This window comes from Athene cunicularia (assembly GCF_003259725.1).
Source record: "Athene cunicularia isolate RWA chromosome 3 unlocalized genomic scaffold, athCun1 chr3_part1, whole genome shotgun sequence".
Lineage (NCBI taxonomy): Eukaryota > Metazoa > Chordata > Aves > Strigiformes > Strigidae > Athene > Athene cunicularia.
The window spans coordinates 39,420,709-39,439,865 of record NW_020799097.1 but is presented as its reverse complement, the minus strand read 5'-3'; the positions used below and the strand labels follow the sequence as shown (position 1 = coordinate 39,439,865).

At 37.3% G+C, this 19,157-nt stretch overlaps 1 protein-coding gene across 4 annotated transcripts in view; it reads right to left on the bottom strand.

Moving 5' to 3' along the window:
* ORC3 (origin recognition complex subunit 3) overlaps nt 1–16,880 on the bottom strand; it is a 34,646-nt gene extending 17,766 nt beyond the window's left edge. For 2 of the 4 annotated variants that reach the window (XM_026844460.1, XM_026844461.1), the window contains exons 1-10: nt 16,826–16,880; nt 14,033–14,130; nt 9,879–10,023; nt 8,527–8,631; nt 7,610–7,764; nt 6,530–6,666; nt 4,320–4,479; nt 3,395–3,508; nt 1,512–1,645; nt 971–1,034 (exon numbers count right to left, since the gene is read on the bottom strand). In XM_026844460.1, the coding sequence (XP_026700261.1) occupies nt 971–1,034; nt 1,512–1,645; nt 3,395–3,508; nt 4,320–4,479; nt 6,530–6,666; nt 7,610–7,764; nt 8,527–8,631; nt 9,879–9,918 (909 nt within the window). In that variant the 5' untranslated portion in view covers nt 9,919–10,023; nt 14,033–14,130; nt 16,826–16,880. Of the gene's footprint in view, nt 1–970; nt 1,035–1,511; nt 1,646–3,394; nt 3,509–4,319; nt 4,480–6,529; nt 6,667–7,609; nt 7,765–8,526; nt 8,632–9,863; nt 10,024–14,032; nt 14,131–16,825 lie in introns of those variants that run through there. The other 2 variants (XM_026844459.1, XM_026844458.1) reach the window with 2 other exon arrangements.
* Between the last annotated feature and the right edge of the window lie 2,277 nt (nt 16,881–19,157).

Below are 19,157 nucleotides of genomic sequence, written 5' to 3'. Positions count from 1 at the left end.
TTGGTTAGGTTACTTTGATTGGACCGTTTCTCTGATTACATTCATTGCACAGCCACACAAGCAGTTGTGCTGGCACAATTGCTGATGTGTGAATAAACAGCAAGGGAACAACAGTAGCTTCAGCTATTTTTGCCCCTGAAGACTATGGTCATAATATCATGTCTAAATCATGTATCACCTTGACTACTGTAACTGTGCTGCACTTGCAAACTTGCCTGCTACCACCTCTCTTCCAGCCATTACCATTGTTCTTCACACTCAAAAAGTCCTTACAGACCAGGAAGCTCTGCTAGGATAAATTAATTGCTTTATCTCTAGTAGTACCATTTGCCTGACAGGATAGCTATGCTTGAGATGAAGAGTCAGGGCAAACCCTTTACCCTGAGCAATGCTTCCACTGGGGGTTGGTTCAGCTGGTGAAAATTCCTAAAGGGCTCACAATACTAGTAACGACTTTAATCACTTGAGAAATCTTCAGATAAACATGTAACATAAATTAAAGTTTTAATCCTGTATGACATGTAGTGTGAATGTGTGCCTCGGGATCCAGACTGTCCTACTGAGTTCAATCAGAAATTACACAGAGGGTAAGGAGGATTAAGAGTTTATGAAATAACCGCTAAGATTACACTGCACTGACTTTCCAAGAAAATCAGTCTGATTAAGCATTAAAAAACCAGGCTGTAAATAAACCTTGTAACCTTATTTTAAAGCCGTTACACTTCTAGACATAGCTAAAATTTGATATAAATACAGCTTTGTATAAAAGTATACCTGGCAACCCTAGAGATTCAGAATTTTGATTTGCCAAACCTAATTCTTTGAATACTGGACAAGAAGCACAGTGTATACTGTGTGAAAGATGTTATACAAAACTATACATCTTAGTCTTGTATTTTATTATGCCCTGCAAACTAATATATATTGGGAAAGTTATTTTTGCTTTTCAAAGACATTCCCAACATTTTACCTTTAAGTAGGTGTCTACTGTCAGCAGTGCAATCTGTTTCTCTGATACCTGACTTTCCACATACCTGATGGCAAGAAAAAACAAGAACATAAAAATTATAATGTAAAGTATGATTAAACATTATAGAGTTAAAAATTTCAAATTATATACTTCTATAAGGATGTCATCAGAAAGATTCAAAAAAGGACAGTCACATTCAGAAAGTTGAAAAACCCTAGAGATGATGCTCCAAGTCATCTTAACAAGTTCAAAAGTGATTTATTGTTTTTTGTCATAATAGCTTTTTTCTGTATTAAGAAGAGGAGGAAAAAAAAAAAAGTTCAAGTGCTTACACGTCACAGAAGCTGTACTTTCTACACCAGAAGATTTAGGTCTCCTGAAATTATTTAGAACTGTCCTCCTTTTGATTGATTTACCTTTGCTATAGAAACATATGCACAAGTGATCTATAGTTTTCAGGGAGCTGCATTTACAGATTCCTTTCATCTTCTTTAAAGCTGACTAAATACACAGCTGTCCAAAAATTTATTTCCCCTTTTACCTTCTAAAAGAGGGCAGTTTTCGAATGTTTTCACACTGATCATGTGATAAAGAATCTGCTCTCTTCTTAGCATCTACCAGTTGGCAACACAATACACTAACAGGCTGGGAACAGAAGTGCTCCACAATACAGAGCTGAAAAATAGAGAACCAGTTATGTTAATAAAATTCATCCTACCTGCTGTATGTACCTTTTAATGCTTTCCTATTAATACAGTGCATATACTACAAAGTTAGTATGTTATTCCTTTTAAAAAAAATAAATCATTACAGTTCATAAATATTCCATGAGTCACTACAGGACACTGATTATTAAGTTTTAAACAGTCACATAATTATCTTTTTTGCTGTATGTGCTATTCATTTTTAGTACCTCAACTTTCCCCCCTCTTATATAATAGTAACTATAGCTTGTCAGGTATTTTCTGTTCACTTACGTGAATTACTGCATTCTTTAGGTTACATATTCATCTCCAATGCTCACAAATAACACAGAGTATATTTAAAGATATGAAAAGCAACTATTGTACACAAGCAAATGTATCACACATCCTGATTTCAATTTCAGTTTCATCTACACAAAAATACACTGCTAAACTCTTACTATGCATATGTACAAATGCACTTTGTAACTGATTTCAGCTGCACTAAATGTCTGTAGCATCAAGGCCTTGCAGAGTAGCAGCATATACTCATCACATCTATTTTTAAAAACAAAAAAACCCCAGACTATCTCACTAAAGCTCTTAAAACATAAAAACTGTCAAAGAGGAAAGACTTCCTGTCAGAAAAGTTAACATCACTCCTAGACATAATGAAATGATGGTGATCCCTTGTACCTATCATTTATGAAACCTAACCTGAAATTGCTTTATCCTTGAATATATTTAACACACAAGGGTACAGCTAGGTGCTGTCAGGGTGAGGACCTGTATTTTTGTATCAGGCCAATGGGTAACTTTCAGAAAAACACGAGGAGTCGAAACCTATGAAAACCTGCTCGTCTGTCTGCAGAAAGAGATACCGCAGCCAGGATATCTCTCCTGGCCACGTGTAATCACTGAATCTTAGACATCAAAGAATCTGAGACACTCTAAAGGTGTACAATACTAAAAGGGCATGTTCTACTAACAGGTTTACACATGCAACCAGGCAAGAAAGAAACGATTTCACAATCCTGCATTACAACAGATTACAGGGACTACAAATTCTTTAGGGAACTCTTGTCCGCAATCCACAAAAGCTATAAGGAGACTTAACATAAAAACATCTAGATGTGAAGGTCTATGTAAGCAATAAAAATGTAATTATCATGCTCTGTGCAGACTCTTTTTGGAAACCTCAAAGTCTTCTACTTTTTCTCCTGAGAGGGTATATGTAACTCCCTCATTGTCACACAGCTGCTTGGAGCACAAGCACCACCTAATCTGAAGCACAAAGTAGGTGACCCTACAGCTTCTATTTCCCTGAAAAAGTAAGAAGTGTGCATCCAGAAACTGTGCCAGAAGAGTTCAGGTGGGGAAGAGACACTGCTGTAGCCTGCTCACACCATGACAAACCAGAGTACAAGGACCTACGACAGAGCTGCCAAGGGTGTTAGAAGCTACAAGTTAATCAATAGCAAAATACAGGTCTTCCTACCCACTAAGACAGGTTACCCTTTTAAATGTAACCTTCTTAATATATTTTTTTTGTGGCAGAGTAAGCTTTTACATGCTTCTTCACACCTGTCCTACACATTAGCTGTTAAGGCTTTAACTTTAAAACTGTTTCCTAAGGACATTTTTTGATCCAGCAAGATTAGGACCTAAGAAATCTTTCAGTGCCTTGTAATTACCCTTTGCTTTCATAACCATAATTTGAGTTCATGTTACCATTGCCTACCTGAAATCCTTTGATAAAATTCTGGACAGAAAAATCATGGTACAAGAATATGTTGATGAGAACCTGCAGAACTTTTTCACCCAGTTTAAAGGGAAACGAGGCTCTCAGAAGTAGCTAAGGGAGACAAAAAGCAAAAGTAGCCATAGCAGAAATTCTTTCCTGAATTCAACTCAGCAAAAACCACATATACAATTTGGTACAACTCTTGGTAGGTGTTAGCATTCAACTAAATGAAATACTAAACACACCGCCAACTTCTAAAACCAGTATTTCTGCCAAAACATGGATCAAAGATGGATTTTAAGTTTAATATTTCACCACATTTTTCTAAGTACCTTTCCCTAATATGCAACATTTGAAATTAGTTTTGCTTAACACTATTTTTATTTTGAAAATTACAAACAGAACAGAGATTGCTGTAGCCACCAGGGATACCGCTACTTTCAGTATGTGTAACAGTGATTCTGGAAGTCCCACACAAAGTGGTGTACCAAGAATTGCTTGGGCACAGAGTCTATATGGCTTGAGCATTTGAATGACTCTGCTAATTTTTGACAGATGGCAAAATTCAGGTTGGACTCTATTTTTCTATGTTTAAAGCTATCTTTTTCTGGAACAAAGTAAAACTCAAATCAAAGCACTACTTTAATGAAGAAGTGGGAATGTCAAAGTGTAATTGGCCAAGTATGTATGCACAGATGTCTACAGAAATGAAAGATGAAAGCGGGTGTGTGACTGTTTCAATGTGAGAAGGAAGCTTTCAGTATTAAGCTGCTCAGCAGCTTTAAGTAGAAATATCTAAAATCCACAGCTCTCAGGAACAAATTCCATTTCAAAAGCTTCAGACAAACCCACTTTTAAAGGCCACACATGTACACTGTACTTGAATACACACACACACACTCCTGTTTAGAAAGGGAATTACCTTGTCAATTATAGTAGACAGGTGGTCCTTACAGGAAAGGGACTGGAAAAGCTCTATGCACAGCAGAGAGGAAACAAAGTGAGGAAGCAAGCTGTGGATAATCATTGGAGATGTAGCGATTCCAAAAATCAGTACTAGAGGTAATTCATGGATATGCTGACTAGATCATGGGGAAGGGAGAAAAAAACAATAGTTAAATTATAGAAAATCATGAAACAAATGCATTATGTTCCTACTACAGTAGTGAGCTTAAATGCAGGAAGGGGTAAATGAAAAGATTTGTTGTCAGTAAACCAAAATAGTTTTGATGTGGAGTAAAATAAAAAAGAAAGGAAGCTATCTAAAGCCCTTAAGTAGAACAGCAAATTAAATTATATTTTAGGATTCAAATTTCAGGAAGTGGCATAAAAGGCATCTTTTCAGTTAGATTATTGCACTGATCCTATCTTCCCCAAAAGTTATATATAGATATTTGAATCTTATGTGTTGGGTTTTTTTCCAAATAATTAGAGAAAAAAAAAAGAAACATTAAACAGCTGTCTCAAGAAAATTTACAAATTTCACACCATTTAATAAATTTAAATATGAAACTCCTCTAATGTTCTATGTTTCCATTATACTTTTTTTAAAAAAAAAAATTAATTCTAACTTCCCCAGAGTAAATCTTCCTCTTCAGATAATTTTTTAGTCTATGTTTTGAGAACTGATAACCAGGATCAAATGTAGTATTCCTTGTGGACAGCATACAAATTATACAAAACAGTGGTTTCAGTATGAGTTCATTATTGTTTTCCTTTTTAAAATTAGTTTCAAGCAGATACAAATTCTGCTGTCTTAAATATCGTCTAGGCTAAAATTAACAATTTATTCTTTCCCTGTTTTCACCACAGCAACTTTCTGACCTTGGTGTTTTAATTGTTATCCCACAATTATTTCATTTCTCTAACTCCTCAAAAGTCATTGCTAGAGACTTAAACATAAAACCAATCAAATTCATATATTACTGTCCACTGTTGATAATGTAAAAGAGTATCAGAAAGAAAATGAATCTTGTGATTAACAGATCAGAAGAACCTCACCCTTACCCACTTGCCCTTTAAGACTGAAAAGCCCAATCTCTACAATATTCCCAAAGACTTTTTTCAAAAGTATTATGCAACTCTGCCAAGCTTCTATTTTACCCATCTTCTACTTTACTTTGAGACAATCATTAGTTGTAAGATCATGTGAATCCTCTAAACTTTTCTGGACACACATTCTATTAAAAGAACTGTATTTGCAAATAGACTGACAGACTTGAACTGTACTTCATCTACATTCCATATGCTCATAATTATTTATCCTTGCCACAAAAAGCAAAATAAAACATGACACTTAAACAATTAAAACCTCGTTTTCCCCTGCCTCACACCCTAATTACTTCCAGATAATTGTGCATTTCCGATTTTACTTCTTGAAATGTTTCCTAGAGAACCCATCTGCCACATATAAAAAATATTTTTATTGTGAGTCTTTCAGCAAGTGAAACTGCCTAGCCTTGTTTAGAGGTAATGTCAGATGTGCATACTGCAGCTGAATTAATTGTACAACTACAGCCCCAATTCTGCTGCAACTGTAGTTTCAACCCAAGGACTAAGTTTAAGTGCACTTTTTGGAGAACAGCATGAGGTTTTGATAGTGCATGAGATGATATTAAATAAGACAGGTTAAGAAATGACAAAAGCACAAGAGCACCTGAAGTAGACAGTTACTCATTACAGATCCTGGCCAACACTGAGAAATTCTCTGGCTAAGTTTCATATACTCCTACTTGTAAGCTAGTGACCTTTAAGCAGCATTACATCAGTAGTCATGCAAAAAACACACTCCAAAACCAATTTTAAAGTCTACAGAAAAATTATCTAGGTGTGTTAAAAACCAGTTTCACAATCACAAATTCTGTAACAACTAGTACCAATAAATCCTCTTGTGTAAAGAATTAAATCAGCCACCCAATATCTCAATTCAGCCCTTAGGCACTCTGGTTCAGAGTCCCAAGTCAGCTTTAGGATAATTTATCCTCAGAATCTAGCAAATAGGTTTTTCCTCAATCACTGCTAAAAAGAAGCAGCACCAGTATTTGATTCCAACTCTCCACTGACCTCATTCAAAACAGGTGCAAATAGAAAATGGGTAAAGGAGTGGAAGAACTAAACTTCAGGTCACATTACCTGCTGATGACTATGAAGTCTTGAAGTACTTTTGTGGAGAAACTTTCCATGTCTTTGAATACAACTACAACTGGAGGAGATTGCCAGTGTCTGGAAGAGGAAGTTCTTTTTTTGCTTGGAGTTTCAGAATCTGGTTTCTTTAAAGCCATTCATTAGGCATTGATAAACAGAAGACAGTAAAATAAAAAGACTGAATCATATGTACAGTATTATAATGCTTCAAAGTGACACGACTGACTTTTTGCTACAGTGCTATTTATTATTAGCATCTAGAATTTCAATTTTTCTTCCTTCCGTTTGGCACAGCATGAAGTACAAAGAATAAACATTTTAAACTCACATTCCAACAAAGACAAGAATAGCTCTGTGGGACAGAACTGGTGAAATTCTGTTGGGATTGAGGGAGAAGATTTGAGTTGTGTACACAGACATTGTCCATCTCCTATATTTTTACCCGGTAATAAAAAGAGCATGTACTCATTACACTTTTGTTTAACACACCGCTCTGATGAAGTCATCATAAAATCGGTTCAAACTTTTATTGGTGACAGAAACAAAATTTAAAACTTCACTGGCTTTATTAAATACAAAGATACAAAAACATTTTGAAAGTTATTTTCTCACTGCTGGTCGGTTTAGTGTGGGCTGCAGATGACATAATGGCACATTAGCACTAACACTGTGCCTTTCCCCTGGATGGCTGCTCTTTCTTAAAGTTTCGTTTTAATAAACAAAACATCTCAGCACTCTTGGGAGAAAAGCATCTGTCATGAAATTGATACTGCATTTTAAGCTTTTAGTTCCTGAGTAAACATATGATAATACAATACTTTTTGCTTGTTTTTCAAAATTCTGACATTCACACCTCATCAGAAACTAACTCCACATTTGTTACATATGTTACAGATTTATTATTCAAATCACCTCAATCTCAGTTATTTCTTAGTATTAAATTAAAAACTAACCTTTGGCATTTTTTCATTATGGCACAGAAATATGAGTTATTAATTATTTTTTTAAAGCATCTAAAGGTTAGGCATTTTTATAAACTGGTGATACCAAAAAAAAAAAAATTCATACCTTTGTTACATGCTCATACCAGTTGATAAGAGAAGTCATTGAACAACGTATTCTGTTATGGGAAACCTGCACGTAGTCCTCGTCTTCAGAAGAGTCCACATCTATATAGCAGTTCATCAACTGGCCCATCAGCTTCTGCATCAGATTTTTTATGCCTGCACAAAAAAATTTATAGACAGTATAGTAAAGACATTTGGTTATTTGGTAACACTTCTCCAATTCATACTCTAAAAAATTACCCTGAGTTATCACTATTCTTTTCTAGTGATTCTCCTCTCTCCAGAATGCTCATCTCATGCTTCAGAAAGCTTGCAAGTGTTCGTGACATGCATGTTGTTAATGCAATAAAAATGATCCTATTAATTTGCCTGGATAGCAACAATTCAGGTTAAGATGTTGTCCCTTCACTTTCCTGAACTCCAGCCACATGTTATTAGTATCCTAAAATAAATAAGGGAGCCAATCCATAGATCTAGAGATGCTGACATAAGTGATTTTAATATTTTTACCTAAAAAATAAAAAAGGAGCAAGGAATGTGGGAACTAATTTTATTCTACACATTCCCTCACTGTAATAATGTGACTGTAAGGATTTAAAAAATGGAATGCATACATACACCGTTCAGTTAAACAAGAGGAAAACCAACCTACAATATCCATATGCAATACACTAAGCAGCATGCTCTTGACATTTATGCTACAACTAAGTAGTATTTAAATCTTCATTGTTTTAAACAGAACTGGATATCTCTTAAAATTCAGTAGGCATTACTGCTCTGCTAACATGGGATTGAGCAAACCTTTAGAAAGTCTTCACGATCCCTCCATCCCATTATTCTTACATTTGGGGACAAAAGCTAGAATTTCTAGTTAATTGATAGCTTATTCAGAAGCAGCAAAGCTACTGCATTACTTACCTGGGCAATCTTTGGCTTCCAGAAGGGCTATATAGGGAGTAATATTATTCTGAAGGACTTCTGAGAGACTTCTAAAAGTCAAGTCATGATCTGTAACATTTACACCTAGAAAAAAGACAAGTTTTTCAGAGCATTTTTCCTGTAATTTGTGACCACAATGATTGAATAATAAACTGAACAGCAGACAAAAACCAGGACACCTCAAATATTCAAGGAAGTAATGAAAAGCATCGCATCATCTATGAGGAAAGATGAAAAACTAGCAAAAGATTAGACATACATTACAATACTAGCTGATTAAAAGGAACTATTAAAAATCATTGCAAAGACCCCTCATATAGTTTGGTTTTCATTTTTAAAGAAAGATTTCTCAAGGGTGCAAACCTGCAAGGAGTAGGACTGGTGTTCCACCTTCCCAGATACTCATACCCTCAGAAGCCATTCCACAGTCATCCAAGGCCTGCAGAGAAGATGAAATGCACCTTCTCTTGAGGGCAAGCAGTGCATACACCTGAGACCTGGATTCTCACATAGCTTATGTAAGGAGGAAAATTACTACAAGTTAGTATGTACTACAGTCTGAATTTACTATGAACTACTCAATATCTACTACCTTTGTTAAAATCCTTAGTCAACCCAAAAAAGAACAAGCCCTTCCAGAAGGCAGTTCACAGCTTCTTCCACAGAAATATCCAGGGCAGGAGTTTCTCACTTTCCACTACCTACAAAAGTAGATTACCTTCCAGGCTTTGTTAGTGCTTACATGTTAAGTCAGAAGTACAGGCCTGATTTTAGGTTCCCTAAAATGATCCACTGAAAATGTCACCAGATTGCCTTGAACCAGGTTTAGGATTAGTTACAACCCTTTGAAAGAAAGAAGAAGAAGAAAAAAAAAAAAAGACTTCAGAACCTCACTAACTTTAATAGCAATATCTTCATGTATTTTCTTCACCCACTGCTTCTTTTCCAAGATGATGACACTGCTTTCCTACACAGAAAGATGCACTGCAAGAACATATATCAGCAATACAGAAACTGAGTAATTCCATGGTTAGTAATAGAAACCACCAAGTATGTTGCTGGCAGAAACAGGGACAGAATCAAAGCATCTCCAGTGCCTCAGGAAAAAAAATCCAAATCACTACCAGTTGCCTAAGACAGACCTTTGGGGAAGTTGTTAACTTACTGGACCATTATGCATACAGACAAAGGGGAAGGTCTTATCTCTTGTGTTAACATTCCTGAAGCCATACTGCTCACAGTAATTGCTGGAAGTCAGCAATATTTTTCTTTCATCTCTCTGTCAGTTTTAGTCAGATGTAAGTAACAAAATATACCTTTAAAAAAATTACCTAAGACAAGAGCTGCAGTAGGGATTTCTTTGGACTTCATCCGACAAGTCCATTCTGTTGTCTTCTCTTGGAACTCAGAATGAGATCGCCTCAAAAAACTGACTATATTATCAAATAACTGCTTATTCAAGTCTTCCTGTATTTGCTGTAAACAAACACAGAAAAATGATATTTATAAAAATGTGGAAACACCAGAATATCTTCTTTTTTCTACCCCTTTCCTGCATAATTTTTAATCCTTAAAACTCCAGGGTAAAATTTTAAGTAGCATGAAGTTTTCCTGCAAACTATAAACATGTTAATTTATTCACCGTGGCAGACGCAGACATTTCCCGTCTTGGAACTTCTGGCCAAATGCCTCAACAATAACTTGGAAAGCAAATGATCTTAACTGCGTCACACCACTGGCTTTAAAGGAGGGAAAAAAACCAAACCAATGTACAAAGTGTAGGTAACATAGGAAGAATAAAACAATATAATTAGCTTCTGGCAGAATGTTCATGAAAACTCCTATTATTCCTTTTTTGCTTACAAAAAACCTGTAATCATTTTTCTGAGAGATCTAAATGAGAACAAACACTCAACCCCTCCAAATCTAACTCAGGGTGAAAGAAAAAAAAAATTAAGAAAGAAAAGCTTTAAGCATGTTTTATAGGAAAAAATACTGAACTACATGACTGCCACATTTGCTACTTTGTCTTTCATCCTTCAGGATGATTTTTGTATGAGAAAATGCATATGCAGGAATATGGAAAGGTGTAAGAAAATAGGGGGAGATAAAACTTTTAGAGGCAGATATACAGTGGCAGCACTTTGTATTTCTTCTATGATGTATGTGCCTTTGAAAATCTGTCTCTAATCCAAGATATCTCTTCTGCTAGAGCAGACAAAAACACCAGTACTCTGAATTTCAGGATATCAATATATACTCTAGATATTAGAAACAAGATCAAACCCCTGCCCCCAATAAAATCATCACCAAGCTTTATTAGCAACAAGAAGTGACATACACAGCAGTAAACTTGATTTTAAATGAAGTGGCAAAGGCCATCTCTAGCAGCTTTGACGAGGCAGCGATCAACTGAGTTAAAGCCACATCTTGAGGAGATTGCACACAATGCCTACTCAAAAACCTGAGTTCCTTTTCCATTATACAGTAGAATTCCTGTACATGAAGTAATCCTAGTCTTTTCACCCTCTATTTATTAAAAAACATTCTTCTGGCCTTTCTGATGTTGATTATGCACCTCTGAGCTCCCATCTGACAAATTCTATAGCAACTCAGAAAAAACTGTAACATGGCATTTTAAAAAGGAAAATTTAAACCATGAGCTTTCTAACAGCATTGTAACAGCTCCTGTATTACCGTATGTCCCATAACAAACCTCTGAGCTTCTGCTTCAGAAACTATCAGACCTTGAGCTGCTTCTGATCATTAAAGTACATAGAACTTGAATCCCTACTTTGCATGGATACAGTATATATTATTTCTTCAATGCACACTTGTGAAGATGGAATCCAGTCTGCCATAGAACTACATATTTACTTATCTTTCTTAAAATCCATCAGTCTTGTCAAAAAGCTTTGTTACTGGCAGGGTTTTGGTAGTGTTCCAGGAAATACACCAGGCTGCTCTGCATCTCAAGTGACCAGCTCATTTACTTGCATGACACTACTTATTCTGGAAAAGTCATATAAACTGGAAGTTCAGTCCTTGCTACAACACTAGGTTTGGTCACGATTATCTGTTGTGTGGTCTGAAAATGCTTATCTGCACATTAGAGCTAAAATTACCACATCAGAGTCCTGCACTTAGATTTTTAGTTTTCCACCTGGATCCTGGCAGTACAACTGGAATTCCTCACCTTCCAGGAAGGGAATGTTTCTGAAAGACCTTGATGAGATGTATCATAATAAGAACACTTGAAAGGCCACTGCTGAGAGCAGAGGTCAAAACTGGGATACCTTGCAATACTGAAACAAAAAAGGGCAGAAAGTCATCTTCCAAAAATGAAGGACAGTTCCTGAAGTACTTTTGTCAGTTTTTCATGTAGTGAGAAGCCTGAAAAGATCTCATCACTAAACAGATGCCACTGCCACAGTTGCAGCATGGTTTATGATGGACATACAAAGGCCATGAGTGCTCTGCAACAAAGCACCTGGAGGTCAAATCCTCTTCACTCTTCAACACCTCAGGCAGATACCAAAGAACTGGGAAAACACCAGCATATGCACATGGCCTGCCAACAAATCACCAGGTAACACTACCCTGGCAAAAACTGTGGAGAACATCCTGCTAGGCTCACTTAGCACACTACCAGAACCCCTAGGATATAAGTCCAAACCACCAAGTCACACACTTCCCAGGTACTCCATCATGGATTAAGTTTACTACACCAGGGTTTGAAAGCATGCAAAAAATAAAATCCTGACTGGATAAAACCCTCACCTACCTGGTCTGACCTCACAGATGATGCCACTTTGAAAAGGAGTTCAGACTAGAGACTTTCTAAGGTCCCTTCCAACCTGAATTATCACACATTTATACATAAGAACAATAATCACCTCCATGTTTTCCACCAGTGGGATAAGGGGATGGTAATTCAAAACTCAGCAGAAAAAATATCAGATACCCCAGAAGCTGGATAAAGAAAATTCCACGCATAGCAGCAAAAGTAATGGCAGGTATCTGCCCTTGGGGAAATCACACTTTAAGACAAGGCCCATATCAAATTCATCAATGTAGGATGAACTGTCTTCAGTCAGGAGGAGGAAGAACATAAGAATGTATTTGGCAAACTCCTAGCAGCCTCAAAGAAAACAAGGGTAGGAGATTTAGAACAGGAAAGAATGAGGATTTTCCAGATGGCAATGGCTCTGTGCTTCTGTGGTTAAGGGAGACTTTCGCTGTGATGGGCTGTACCAGCTGCTCTGGGAGAAATCCTTGCAGAGCACTACAAAAAAGCCAACAGCGCTTCTTCAACCTGAAAATTCTACAGCCACTGTTGGCAGTGTAGAAGCATTGTCTCAAAAGCCTTGACAACACTGGGCCAAAGAAAGAAAATCCATGAAAAGGTCTTCCAGAAGTAGCTAGAGAATGTCACTTTCCCTGTAGTCTACTGTGCAGCTGCCAACATCACTGCCAATGCTAGTAGCTAATCTGTCAAGCTGAAGCAGGTTGGCAGGAAGATACCAAATATACATCCACAAACTTCTGTGTGTTCTCTATAATCAACACCATGACGTGGTGTGCTTTGCACAGCTTGGCTAGCTATGGCTTGAAAAGGGCGCTGACTAGTCAAAGTGAGCTGGATCATGGAATAGTAGGAACAGAATTAGAGGAATTTACAAGTTTAGCCCAAGGGTCCCAATTGTAAGCTACATCCAGCTGGCTTCTACTGTACATCCCAAAACAAACTTTGGAAAAAAAATTCTCATAATGTCCAGAGCCCAACAGCAGGCAGAGGAATATGGAATACTTGCCCAGAATCCTTGACACTGAATAGAGGAAATCCCTGCTGTACGGAAGCAATTATTCATACTATAATGCAAGCCAGCTGGCTATAGGGACACAACAACAGCATGCCATCTAACACACAACAATTAGGAGGCCACAGTTCAGTATGAAATTAACTCCAATCCACACCAGACAACCCCACTGACACTGTCTGTACTAATTCAATAGACTATGCTTGCAGCTGTGTCTTTCAGTATTTGACATCCATGCAGCTGTATTCACATAAATCCACTGTAAACCCTGGGCTTCTATGAACTCTGTGACACTGAGGTCAAGAGCAGCCTAAAATCCTCAGAGGGCTGGCAAGCATGTAACTGAATTGAAGGTAGAAAGCAGCAGTATGCCAGGAATTAATAGAAAGGACAATTAGGAAGAACAGAAGCTTCGGAGCAGCAGCCTGAAGCATCAAAAGCATGCAGTTCTGTGGTTAGAAGCAATGTGTAATTGATGGATTTATTATTGCCATCTTCTATTCTGGACAGGGATTTCAGTCTCAGCCAATATTTCTGGCCCTTTTATTGCTTTAACTAATTGCTGTTTTAAGTGTGGAAAAGAAAAAAAGATCTCCAAAAACAAAGAAGCAAGCAGCATTGTTATAAATGCAAAACATTGCTTTAGTATGAGGTGCAAGACTCACCTTTGTTTCTGATTTGATCTGATGCCATAAAGACTGACAGGTAATAAACCGCAACTCGGAATCCTCTGAATCATTATTTCTTTCTTTGAAATCAGTAACTAGAAAGACAGAAAGCAAAGGCAAGCACAAATAAGATTATTAGAACATTTTTTTGTTGAGAAGAAAACAAAGCATCTGACTGAAACAAGAACATCTTAATGTATGTATGTATCTGACGGAGATTGCTTTTAACCAATTAAATAACTGGTGTTATCTGGTAGAATAAGCAAGGGAACAAGCAGAATCTACTACCCAAGCATGCAGGCTAAAGCTAAAGAACTGGCTTCCATCTCAAGTCCCAGATGAGCTAAAGGCCAAATCAGAGCAAATGGTCTTCAATATTAAAGTAAAATTAAAAAAAAAATAAAATCTTTCCCTTGCTTCAGAAAGTTTTGTGGGTCTCTTTAACCTATTAAATATTCAATCCTCCTTCACTATTACAGCCAGGGATGAACCATAAAGGCTTACAAAAATAGATACATAAAAATTATTTTGTTCCCCAGGGAAGATGTAGCTAACACCAATTTCCTGAAAATAATAAGGTATACTGGGGAAAGAACTGTCAGGTTACATGAAATATAGCTTTATTTTTTAAAAATACATTTAACCAATACAACTATGCCAGCACAACTTTTAAGTGCAAACTAGGCCTACATTTCTGGCTCAACTTCTAAATTGCCTCCCACTTCTACACATGCTCTTTATGAAAAAGAGGAGGATCAGACCCTTTTTGGTAAAACAGTGTCTTGGCACATTTTCTGAATATATCTAGCTTCCCAGGTGCTGCTCTGCCTCACAGATGTGAGTACAGAAGCTCTCCACTAGCTTCCAACGAAGACAGACAGAGAGAGCTGGGAGTAAAATAGGAGACTGAACAGAAACTGGTATAACTGAGTGAGGCTTTTCTCATTGTTTTTCGTCCCACATTCACACAGCCTACTTTTTTTTTTTTTTTTTTTTTTTTTTTTTTTTTTCCTTTAAGGGAAAAGGCACAGGCTGGGAACCATCCTTCTTCTCCCAGCATACACTTAGCAGGTCTGGTATAGCTTTAAGGCTTCAGTAATGCCACCTGGAAGAATACAAACACTGAACTTTATGTAAACATCCTGTTAACTGTTGCTACATGCAACATTAAACATAACAATTGATTTTTTCTAAATGTATGCGTAAAAAAAATTAATTTACTAGTCATTAATGTCCATTTGGTGACCATTCAATGGAGGATCATCAGTGGCCTGATCTCTAGAAAAGAACCGGTTGATGAGCACATTCCACCTCCCAAAACATTAAAACCACTCAAAAGCTCTATAAATGACAAACAGGAGACACTCCTTATCCTCCATTTTCATTGTCTCCCCTAAAATAACACCTCATTCGTATCCCTAAGAAAAATCACTTAAAATACATAATCCACTCTGATTACCCAAGTCTTAGGCTTTTAGTTAAAGAAGATCCAGCCACCACATTATTGGTAATATACCAAGGCATTATATTCTTTTTATGCTACCAAAACTCAAACTATAGGTGCAAATGTGCACAGAAGGTCTTTTGTGGGGTACAACAGTACTATCAACTATCACTGCTGTGAAGTTTCACAACTGAAACTTCACACTTGACAGGTTTGGGCTTCCAAATGGGACGAATGTACATCAAAGTACTGTTTATTCAGAACACCATTCTAACCAACTGCTGCGAGCAGCTAAACTAGCTTACCTCTGCCTCTCTTTTAGGGGTAGTTCAGCCAAATTTGTTTTTCTGTCTCAAAGCATTTGATAACTAGAACAACATGTTTAGTAGGATTTATCACAGCATTACTAATCTTGAAAAAACAAAACCATAATATCCAGTAAGGGCTAAAATGTCAATGTGGTTTAAGTGCATAGATCTCGGTTGTGGGTTTATTCATCTTGCAATGACGGACCAGATTCTATTTCCCTGCCTCTCATTCCCTGAGCTACAGATGTGCCAACTCTCATGGAAAAAACAACTTGGGATTAATTTTAAAGTAGATGTAAGTACCTCTGGTAATAAATGAGCCTGTGGTGATTTCCACAAAAATCTGGCCTTATTACTTTTCCTTCCACTGTTTTTTATAGAAATTGTCACACTTTTGACAGCTCTGGTGATGCCAAAAAAAAGTTTAACCTGGGAATAAGAACAGTAAGCTTCCTAACTGAATTTCAAACAACTGTTTAAGCAGCATTATTTGTGGCTCCAGTAAGAGTCAGTCCTGCTCAGTCATCTTCAGTTGACAAAAGGCATGTATACATAGCATAGAGGCTGGAGAAAATGTACATAACAAATACTAGTGGACAGAAGCCATGAGATCTTCATAAATGGCTTTTCTTTCTTCTTTTCCTTAAGAAATTTAGGCAAACTACCCAGAATATGGTAAGACTTATGAATGGGATATTATTTCTGACTCCTATAGCTTAAACATGGGTCATCCAGACTCTTCATATAAATAGCTTGTCAGTCAAGAAACAATTTATGGTAGCATGGAAAAGAGCTCTCTTGTTAAAAAAAAAAAAAGTGCAAAGATAGCTACACTATCTTGATTGCTGGAGATGAAAACCACATTTACATTAGACAACAATCTGCTGGGGTTCCTCCGAAGAAATTAGTTTTCAGCAATACTGACATGAAGGAGCAACAGAAATCCTCACACAGCTATGACAGAACTCAATCAGATGTAGTGACCCTTCCAGGATTAACCCTTGTCAAGCACAGAAACATATATCAAAACGCACTAACCTGTTTTCTGAGACACCCTTCTCTTCTTGGGACTTGGTTTAAAAACAAAGCAGCCCTAGAGAATAGCAGAAAACATAAACTTCAATACAAGCATCAATCTGACTGCTCCCAAGGCTACTTTACTCTCTTTAATGTCCGTGCTCCATTAAACCAGCAATTTGAACTGAATTGCCAGCATCTTAAGGATATCAATTTGCACGTTGTCCCTTTATATTCCTGTTTCAAGCTGGAAAACTAGTGGAAGCAGTATCCCAGCATATTTGAGAGGAACTCTTTCATCTTTCCATTATGTTCTTCAAATCAACCATCAACTAGAACCGTAGACGACTTTAAAACATCTCATAACCTCCAACAGGTCTAGAATGAAGAGGAAATGATTCCCTGGGGACACACTGATAAGAGTTTTCTCAGTACAATTTCATCTGAAAACAAAACAACAAAAAAGCAAGAGGCTGGGATGCATCAAAAAGGTTATCCAGAATAATGCAATGAGTATTATTAAGTCATTTGCAAAAGCCAATCACATACTCTAGCTACAGAGGACAAGTGCATCCCCATTCAAAAAAGTAGAGATTGAAGCAGAATGACAAATGTCCTCCAGATAGAAGTCATCTCCCAGTTAGATCCATTTCATCACAAATGAGAAGAAAATAAACCACAAGCTCTGAATTCTGGAAATTTTTTTTCATTTTCCTCTAGAAAATCTGAAAATTTTCCCCCCATCCTCTCAAATAAAAACTCCTCTATTTTGAAGAGTTATACAGATTTCCTATATATATCAGTAGTCATATGCATTCCCCAGCTCTCCCTGTGAGGTTCTTGTGCTACAGCAAGGGGGAAGGAAACACACAAGCGTTCGAGACAGATAAACAGACTGATTCAATCCTGTATTTCTCAAAGAAGATGCTTATACAAGCAAAGATTACCGAACTCAACCTAGGATAGTTCAGCCACTAGCATAAGAATGATCTAGTGAAAATAAAACTCCAAGAGATATGTTCAATTTTGATCACAAGCACCAGTCCATTGGGTAACTTCAGACATGTTATTTCCTTTCTTATACAAATAAGAAATTACAGTAAAACACTGATAACAATATTGGCCTGCTCTAAAAAACAGCCTTATGAACTGGAGATGCTTTCAGATACTTTCCATTTTACCATGCACGTTAACAACCATCTAAAAACAGCTGGACAAAAGTTGTGGCTATTCCACAGATTCTAAACACTCCAGAAGAATTCCACTACAAAAAGCTATGCTACAGTCTTAATTTATGCTGCAGCACACACGTGGCAGAACAGTAATTCACGAGAGCACAACTGGAATTGGCCAAAATAACTATAAATCATATATATATATATATATATATATATATATATGAAGAAACAATGTATGCTTCAAATCAAACATAAATACTATTTCATGCTTTACAAGCACTCGATTTCCCTACACCACTGAAAGTAGCAGAGCAGATTATAAATTGGCAAAGAAGTATTTTATATATATATATATATATATGACACCAGAGGCAAGGTGGGAATGGGGGACACACGCACTTTTCACTACCTAACTACTCAACGGCAACAGCCATTATTGAAAGGAAAATCCACCAGGTTTGGACGAAATTTTAACTTTGTTTGGAAGTACTTCCCTTTAGCAGTAATAACGTGCACAGTGACTTCCACACCGATGGATCCAGCTGCATACTGTAATTCGGTGAAAAACAATATAAGGGACAGGAGCCTTCTGACGATAAAACACATCCCTTCCCGCTGTGAACCACTGCTATTATTCACTACATGGTCAAGCAAGACAAGAAGTCACAATGTTCCAATACATTTTAAGCTTCCCCTACATTAACACTCTGATGAACGCATGTCCCTACTGCCAGCCCTGCCTAAAGGCCTGACAAAAGCTTCCAGCTCAGAAATATCAACGCAATAATAGGTATTTAACATCACGTGTGAGTGACAGCACTTTTATTTTTGTATCTCCAGCAAATTAGTTTTTTGGGGAAAACGCAGTGAGTTGTTTCAAAGTGGCAGCAAAGCAGCGCCAACAGACTTTAGCCGAAGTGACAAAACCTGCAGCCACAACACTACCGCTCAGTGGTGGGTGATGTTTACTTCAGGTACGAGCGCTTTTTGTGTGCTAACAGGACGGAGAAGCAGGACGAGAGAGCTGGCTGGTGGGAGAAGAAAAAGCGTCCTGGGTAACGCGGGACCGATTGGGCGTCAGGGCACGGATGAAGAGCCACGACTCGCCACAGCTCGGGAAGAGAACGGACAGAGGCACAGGCAGCTGGGAGCCGGGCACAGGGGAGGAGGGAACC